The following is an 8,828-nucleotide window of genomic DNA, read 5'->3' on the forward strand; positions in this document are numbered from 1 at the left end:
TTTTTTTGAGACAGAGTCTCGCTCTGTCGCCCAGTCTGGAGTGCAGTGGCCAGATCTCAGCTCACTGCAAGCTTCGCCTCCCAGGTTTATGCCATTCTCCTGCCTCAGCCTCCCGAGCAGCTGGGACTACAGGCACCTGCCACTACGCCCGGCTAGTTTTTTGTATATTTTAGTAGAGACGGGGTTTCACTGTGTTAGCCAGGATGGTCTCGATCTCCTGACCTCGTGATCCGCCCGTCTCGGCCTCCCAAAGTGCTGGGATTACAGGCTTGAGCCACCGTGCCTGGCCGATTTATCTATTTATTTTGAGACGGAGTTTCACTCTGTCACCCAGACTTGAGTGCAGTGGCATGATCTCGGCTCACTGCAAACTCTGCCTCCCAGGTTCACGCCATTCTCCTGCCTCAGCCTCCTGAGTAGCTGGGACTAGAGGTGCCCACCACCACACCTGGCTAATTTTTTTGTGTTTCTAGTAGAGTCATGGTTTCACCATGTTAGCCAGGATGGTCTAGATCTTCTGACCTCATGATCCGCCCACCTCAGCCTCACAAAGTGCTGGGATTACAGGCGTGAGCCACTATGGCCAGCCTGAGTTACAGGTTTCTAAAGGTGCAGAGGCAGAGGTCACAGGCAAAGTCATAAATCAGCACACAGAGGCTGTACACTGGTTTTGGCATAAATAGCAAGGAGATCTTGAAGTTGGGGCCCATGAGTCATAGGTAGATTCAAAGGTTTTCTGATTTGGTGTGGAGGCAAAGCTTTGTCTGAAACTTTGGGATCCGCAGGAAAGAATGTTAGCTCTGGGTTTTGGGCATGGCCTCCTCCAGGCCCCTCAGGAAGAAATTTAGGTAAGAGAAGGGTGGTCAGAGGCCAGTCCTCAGCTCCTGCTCATCTGAGGTCTGTGTGCCAGCATGCCCCTTTGGTGGGAGTCCCAGTTTCTGGTAAACAACTAAGGGGCACCTGCTAAGATGGCATGGTTCGCGTCTATGGAGACTCTCGGGACTCTGGCTTCCATCTGTTGTTTGAAGCTCCTGTGACCTTTCTGTGGATTGGCTGCTCATTTGCTTCTCAGGGATGGCTGGGGGCCTGGATTGCCCTTGAAGGAACTCAACATTGTCCTTGCTTCTGTGCTTGGGGAGACCCACAGGCCCCTAAGAGTGGTCCTTGTTTGGTTTCAGGAGCAGCAGGTGCAAAGGCCCTGGGGTGGGAGGGGCGAGATGTGAGGCCACAGCAGTGGGTGAGGGCCAGGCTGCAGAGGGCTTTGGGGACCACGAAGGTGGGCTCTTCAGAGGTCAGGCAGGGTCAGGAAAGGCAGTGAGGAGGCCCCAGACAGCGGTCACTGTGGGTGCTTCCATCTGGAAGATGGGCAGCTGCAGGAGACTGGCTGTTCAGGGTCACACTTCTCTCCCTGTCCCGGCCCCATCCGCTGGGGTGTCCTTCCTTGGAGCCCTTGACGGCACCTGAGCCCCTCCTCCCCATCCCCAGAAACTTTGGTGGTTGTGTCCCCGCTTGGGGCCCAACAATCTCATTAGCGTGGCACTGAGACGCCTAATCAGCTCACGAAGCAGCAAGATAAATGCCCGGGCTGGCACCCTGCGGAGGAAGGCCGGGTACTCATAGCATGGACCCCTGAGACCTGCCCTGCACTTGGTGAGTAGTGGCCAAGCCCGCTGTCTTTCCTCGCAGCCACCTCCCCCGGTGAGTTAGTGGAGCTCTGCCCATCGCCCACAAGGCAGGGAGCTGACAGGCTTTTACCACCGTGGCTGAGGTCCGGGTCTGCAGAAGCCTACCCACCACTCTGTTATTCAGAGAGGACTCCCAGCCAACCACCTCCTCTGCTCCCCCATGGTAACCAGTGCTGCTGCCATCCCCAGGCCAGTGATGGTCTGAGAACCTCAGGCCACACGGGCTCAGCTGACCTGAGTGGATGCCAGTCACAGGCTGGGTCGGGCCAGGACAGTGCAGGCAGCGGTTCCCACGTGGATGGCATCTGATGGTTGGAGCTCCATCAGGGCCGAGAGCTGTCCAGGACAGCCCATGTCCTGGGGCTGGGGAAGCAGCAGGATGGGGCCTGTGCTGTCTAGGATATGAGGATTGGGTGCCATGGGATCTGAGCAGCTGGGACCACCAGGCTCCTGAGTCTTGGTTTTGTGCAGGCTGGTGCTGGTCCTAGTCCTGGGGACAGAGGCTGAACCTTACTGAGGGAAGGCGCCATGGCAGGGTCTATCCCAATCTCAGGTGCCCAGCACCCCTTGCAGAGCCCTCCTCCCCGGAATGGGCCACCTGCCCTTGCTTTCTGGTCACTCCCACGTCTGAAGCTCGGCAAACAACTGGTGGTAGCCCAGGGCTGGAGTCAGGAATCCCAGCAAAAAAGACCAGGGGCAGGAAAGGGGACCCTAAGAGGTGGTCCCTGGGGCATCCAGTGCGGGCAAGCAGCCCCTCCTGTCTGTCATGTGCCTCCTTCCAGAACCTTCTGGCAGCATGTGCAGCTGGCAGCAGCTCACCAGGAGATTAGGAATCCCCCTCTGCTGTTAATAGGCTTAGGGAAGCTGAACTGCCCTTGGCCCAGGTCACTGGGGCTTAGGGCATCTGGGGAGAGGCTCTAGGGAGAGGAGGAGGAGAGGTCACCCTGTGCAGTGGTGCAAGGACACTGGCCTTGTCCAGAGCAGCCGAGGCCACTCAGCCACGCCATGCCAGGCGGGTGACCCTGCTCCCCAAGCTGGCTCCAGGAACAGAGAGGGCCTGGGGACTCCCCAGGAGGGGAGCCACACGCCCAGTACCCTCCCTCCCTGAGCCTTGGCTTGTCTCTCTGTGAAGTGGGGTTGGGAGACACAGGGCTTCACAGCTCAGCACCGAGTCTCTGAGACAGGCCCCTTTCCCAGGGTCGCCCTGCCTGGCAACCCTGCCCCTCATTTTGTGGGTCATTTTCCATCAGCGCTGCGGAGTGCCCGTCATGGTGCCGAGGGGCTCAGGGATCCCTCCGTGAGTGGGTGAAGGGAACTGACAGCACCCCAACCGCAAAGCACAGACAAGAGGCAGAAAGCAATAAACCCATCAATAAGAATCAGAGGGCAACAGCCCGGGGAGACGCCCACCAGCCCAGAATGAGGGCTAACGCGACGCGTGATGAGAAGCAGCAAATCAGAACCTCAGGACACGGGTTGCAGGGTGGCAGTTCAGGGGAGGCCTGCCTGAGCGGGACCTGAGATGGAGGCAGCCCACCCCACTAACCATCAGGACGGGCCCTTCAGAGGCGGGCTCATCTGCAGGGCCGGGCAGGCGGGGGAGGGGCCGCTTGGGTCTCATCCCAGTCCCAGCAGGAGCCCTAGAGGACTTTCAACAGAGGAGCAGCTGGGCCGGGCGCGGTGGCTCGCGCCTGTAATCCCAGCACTTTGGGAGGCTGAGGCGGGTGGATCACGAGGTCAGGAGTTTGAGACCAGCCTGGTCAACATGGTGAAACCCCGTCTCTACTAAAAATGCAAAAATGCAAAAATTAGCCAGGCGTGGTGGCAGGCACCTGTAATCCCAACTGCTCGGGAGGCTGGGGCAGGAGAATCACTTGAACCCGGGAGGTGGAGGTTGTAGTGAGCCAAGATCGTGCCGCTGCACTCCAGCCCGGGCGACAAGAGCAAAAGTCTGTCTCAAAAAACAAACAAACAAACAAGAGTAGCAGTTGAATGCTCCCCAGTCACGCTCCCCTGGGGTGGGGAATGTGGGGGAAGGAGCAGGAGGTTGTCAGTGGTCACCCACAGAGAGGTGATGAGGACTCCAGGCTCAGGACCTGCCCCAGGCTGGGAGGCTAGGTTTGCTGTGGATTGTGGGGTGGGGCGAGGGAGGCCAGGACGCAGAGGAGAGGCCGGAGCTGTGTGTGGCCAGCGTTGCTGTGGGGGCATCCACTAGGCAAGGGGAATAGGAGTGCGCCAGTGGACGGTGGGCGGCCCGAGCAGGGCTAGCAGGCTAGCTGCCCCAGGGCAGATTGCAGGGGCTGCCGTCTGGATGACGCTGGGGCTGGCGGGGCTGGGTCTCAGCCCCTCCACCCGTGGGTTGAGACCCCCACAAGGGTTGGAAGCAGGAGGGCTGACTGAGACCCGGGCCCGGTCTGTCCCCAGATTGCAGCAGGAGGGAGTCCAGGAGCCAGGGTTGCCACGGTGTCTCCGTCAGCCTCGCCATGAACCTGGAGCCATCAAAGGTTGAGTTCCGGTCAGCCACCAGGGTGGTCGGGGGACCTGTCACCCCCAGGAAAGGACCCCTAAATTTAAGCAGCGACAAACCAGGCAGTTCAAGAGCAAGCCCCCGAAGAAAGGCGTCCAGGGGTAAGCAGAGTTGGGGGATGGGGCCTCTGAAAGCTGCACAGGAAGGGGAGGCACAGCAGGGCCTTGGGCCACTTTACTGGGTGAGTGATCGGAGCCTCACCGCTGGGGTAGGTAGGGCGGTGCCTGAGGGCCTGAGCAGGGATGGAGGAGGGGGAAGGGGAACTGGGGGCTCCTGTCACCCGCTCCAGATGCTACTGCCAACCATGCTTGAAAATATAGCCACTGCCGGCCAGGCGCCGTGGCTCACATCTGTCATCCCAGCACTTTGGGAGGCTGAGGCGGGCAGATCACCTGAGGTCGCAAGTTTGAGACCAGCTTGACAAACATGGTGAAACCCTGTCTCTACTAAAAATACAAATTTAGCCAGGTGTGGTGGTGCACGCCTGTAATCCCAGCTACTCGGGAGGCTGAGGCAGGAGAATTGCTTGAATCCGGGAGGCGGAGGTTGCGGTGAGCCGAGATTGCGCCATTGCACTCCAGCCTGGGCGACAAGAACAAAACTCCTTCTCAAAAAATCAAAACCGCCGGGCGCGGTGGCTCAAGCCTGTAATCCCAGCACTTTGGGAGGCCGAGGCGGGCGGATCACGAGGTCAGGAGATCGAGACCATCCTGGCTAACACGGTGAAACCTGTCTCTACTAAACAATACAAAAAATTAGCCGGGCGTGGTGGCAGGCGCCTGTAGTCCCAGCTACTCGGTAGGCTGAGGCAGGAGAATGGTGTGAACCCAGGAGGCAGAGTTTACAGTGAGCTGAGATCACACCACTCAAACCATACACCAACCATGCAGCCCCTCCGTACACCACCAGCACCCTGGTGCTTGCACCTCCTTTTCTGGGCCTCAGCCCCATGATGCTCGGGGTAGCAGACTCACCCTGGGTCTGTGAAGGACGCCCCCTCAGGCCCACCAAGCCTCGGGAGGTTGGGGAGGAGGCGGGTCTCTGCCCACTGGGCTCCCAGACAAATGCCTCATCTCCTAGGAAGGCTAGAGATGACCTCAGGCCTCAGGCTGACTGAGCCAGGGCTGGGCCCCGCCATGTCCCTGACTGCTGTATCCTTGCAGGTTTGGGGATGACATCCCTGGAATGGAAGGCCTGGGAACAGGTACGACGGCTGCCAGTGCCAACCTGAGGTCTGCCCAGGTCCCCCCAGACACACCGAGCATGCCCAGGGCCCAGTGCAACCCACCTCAGCCCCCACCTCCCTTGCTTTTCACTTAAGAGACCCCCAGCCTGTCCATCACTTCTTCCCCCAACACTGAGCTCCAGATCCACTGGATCTGGAAGGTGAGGCTGTTCCCATTTGGGACACTTGTACCAGGTGAGGGGAGGGGTCTGGGAAAGAACAGAACCCCTTGCTGCCTCCTCCCCCTTCAGCAAGCCCCACCCTCCTCTGGTTCCCTCCCCTGGACCTGCTCCACCCTCCTTCCCCTACAGCCAGTGTGTCCCCATAGGAGGGCCCCACGCCAGGTTCTGCACGCCCCCACTCAGCACACTGTAGGGCTACACCTGGGCTGTGGGAAACAGGGCCATAGGGGATGGGGGTCCCTGGGCCATGGGATCCTCTCTGATCTAGGCCCCTTTCTCCCACAGACATCACGGTCATCTGCCCTTGGGAGGCCTTCAACCACCTGGAGCTGCACGAGCTGGCCCAGTATGGCATCATCTAGCGCCAGGCCCTGCTGAGGCCCAGACCCTCCCCCTCCTGCCCTCTGTGCTCTAAACCCTCCCCTCCTGCCCTCTGCACTCTAAACCCTGCTCAGGATTCCTGTTGAGAAGTCTCCCTAGCCCAGATGGCACCTGGACACCAGTGTGGGATTGTGACCTCAGGTCACCCCCTACATATTAATACCAGTCACCGGGAACCCACCACCTCCCTCCAGGACACCCCCTCAGGGGCTGGCCAGGCCCTGCTCAACATCGGGCCCACCCCTCAGTCCTGCCTGCAGAGAGGCTTGGTGAGTCTCCACTCCCAGGGAGAATGGGAAGTGGACCCCACATCATCCCCTCCTCCCAACTGGAAAGCTAGGGCAGGGTCTCCCCAGAGTGCCTCTGCACCCCAGACCCCTGTCCTGCCTGTATGGGGGTGCAGAGGAGCTCCCTCTCTCTGCATCCCTTCCCAGGTGGGTGCCCTTGCTTTGGAAATGCTGGGTAGCAGGACTCCAGGTGTGTACAGTGACCAGATGAGGCCCCATGCTTATCACACCAGGGGGCCATCCTTCTCAATACAGCCCGCCCTTGTAGTCCCTATTTCAAAATAAAATTAGTGTGCCCTCGCCTGCCCGTGGCATATTTGTGCATGGGACAGGGCCTGTGGTGGGGTCACTTGAGCAGGAGCACATGGGTGAAGGGGTAGGCAGTGGGCAGTGGGGCAGGAGAGGCTGGCCTGACTGAGCGGGAAAACAGCCCTTGGGCTCACACCCTCACTGAGCCTTGCTGGTGGCCCTGAGACATGCAATGTCAGGCCATGGCTGGGTTAAGGCAGAAGGCCTTGGTGCACACCCAGGGGCCATAGTCAATGAAGCATGCACGTGGCTGGAGCAGGCCTCACAGAGAAGGTGAGATGGGACATGCCTCATGCTACACGCTGTGAGGCCGGAACTCCTACTCCCACCTCACAAGAGAGAAACTGAGGCACAGTGACACTAGCAACTCCCCCAGAGCACCCAGCCAGCTTGTCCTTAGACAGCGCCCACTAAAACTGGCTGTAGCTGGGCATAGTGGCTCATGCCTATAATCTCAGCACTTCAGGAGACCAAGGCGGGAGGATCACTGCAGCCCGGGAGTTCAAGACCAGTATGGGCAACATAGCAAGACCCTGTCTGTATTTGAAAATAGCAATAATGAGGCTGGGCACCGTGGCTCACGCCTGTAATCCCAGCACTTTGGGAGGCCAAAGTGGGCAGATCATTTGAGCTCAGGAGTTCAAGACCAGCCTGACCAACACAGAGGAACCATCTCTATTAAAAATATAAATTAGGCCGGGCGCGGTGGCTTAAGCCTGTAATCCCAGCACTTTGGGAGGCCGAGACGGGCGGATCACGAGGTCAGGAGATCGAGACCATCCTGGCTAACACGGTGAAACCCCGTCTCTACTAAAATACAAAAAACTAGCCGGGCGAGGTGGCGGGCGCCTGTAGTCCCAGCTACTCGGGAGGCTGAGGCAGGAGAATGGCATAAACCCGGGAGGCGGAGCTTGCAGTGAGCTGAGATCCGGCCACTGCACTCCAGCCCGGGCGACAGAGCAAGACTCCGTCTCAAAAAAGAAAAAAAAAAAGTACAAATTAGCCTGGTGTGGTGGCGCATGCCTGTAATCCCAGCTACTTGGGATGCTAAGGCAGGAGAATCGCTTGAACCGGGAGGCAGAGGGTGTGGTGAACCAAGATCACACCATTGCACTTCAGCCTGGGCAACAAGAGCAAAACTCCATCTCAAAAAAAAAAAAAATTGTCTGGGCGTGGTGGCAGGCACCTGTAGTTCTAGCTACTCAGGAGGCTAAGGTGGGAGGATTGATTGAGCTAAGGAGGCAGAGGCTGCAGTGAGCTGAGACCCTGCCACTGCACTTCAGCCTAGGTGACAGAGTGAACCCTGTCTCAAAACAAAACAAAAACAAAACATGCCCAGTTGTGACTGAGATCCCACTCCTGACACCACATCCGGGGGGAAGCAAGAGCTCTGCAAGCTGGCCCAGCAGCAGGCGCCCTCACAGTAGCCCCCTGTTTATATGGACCAGTCCATTCACAGAAAGGGCCAGATCTGACTCTGGACAGACCCTCTGGGATTCCACTTACGGTGAAAGCCCAAAACAGGCCCCACTGGCCCTGGCAATGAAGTCAGAGCAGGGCAGTCTTGGGGTTGAGCTCGCCGGCAGGGGCTGGAACTCCCTGTTCGGACCTGTGGTGGATTCACAGGCTTAGATGGGTAAGAATTCCCCACGCTGCCTCGAAGATTGGTGTCTTTATTGTGTGAATGATACACCCCAATAAAACATTTACTCTTTCCCCAAAAATGCACTCGGCAGGGAGAGGCCTGGACCTTAGCTCCACCACCACGAGCCCAGAAAGGGTGGCGGCCCCAGGGGAGGGAGGTGCCAGGAGGTGGGAACTGTGCGCCCGGTTGGGGGGAGTGGGGGTTCGGAGGTGAGGGTCAGCTCCAGGATTTCCTCCGGCCCCTCGTGCTCCTCACGCCAATACCGTGGGTTTGCCGGGCGCCCTCCGTTGTGGGCTGGCGTGGGGGACGCAGAGCGCGCGGCGTGGGCAAGCTAGGTAGGTCCCACGGCGAAGTCTCCGGAAGCCCGAGCGAAATCAGGCGGCGGCGGCGGCGCAGGCAGCGCGTTTTAGCCAACGGACGGGGGTGCCCCCTGTATCCCTGTGCGTGGCAGCCTCGGAATCCAGGGCGTGCGCTCAGCCCCGGGCGGGTTTGGCAGCGGGCGGGGCGCCGGGGCCGGGGCTCTGGGGGCCAGCGCGGTCCTCCCCGCGCGCTCCGGGGCCCGACGCCGCGCCCCTGCGGGCAGCGAG

The 8,828-nt window shown here is 59.5% G+C and overlaps 2 protein-coding genes across 2 annotated transcripts in view; one reads left to right on the top strand and one right to left on the bottom strand.

Moving 5' to 3' along the window:
* Positions 1-579: 579 nt before the first annotated feature.
* On the top strand, positions 580-6,427 carry PDE6G (phosphodiesterase 6G). The gene is given in 6 exon segments (XM_017879549.1): positions 580-609; positions 1,533-1,650; positions 4,110-4,244; positions 4,247-4,313; positions 5,376-5,416; positions 5,905-6,427. Coding segments are annotated over 6 exon segments (468 nt in total). The 3' UTR covers positions 5,982-6,427.
* Positions 6,428-8,714: 2,287 nt separating this feature from the next.
* Positions 8,715-8,828, bottom strand: part of TSPAN10 (tetraspanin 10) — a 6,953-nt gene continuing 6,839 nt past the window's right edge. The window contains exon 3 of the mRNA XM_017879550.1: positions 8,715-8,823. Within this exon, the coding sequence (XP_017735039.1) occupies positions 8,715-8,823 (109 nt within the window). The remainder of the gene's footprint in view (positions 8,824-8,828) is intronic.

The sequence above is a fragment of the Rhinopithecus bieti genome, unplaced genomic scaffold (genome assembly GCF_001698545.2).
Source record: "Rhinopithecus bieti isolate Rb0 unplaced genomic scaffold, ASM169854v2 scaffold_9899, whole genome shotgun sequence".
In the NCBI taxonomy this organism is placed as follows: Eukaryota; Metazoa; Chordata; class Mammalia; order Primates; family Cercopithecidae; genus Rhinopithecus; species Rhinopithecus bieti.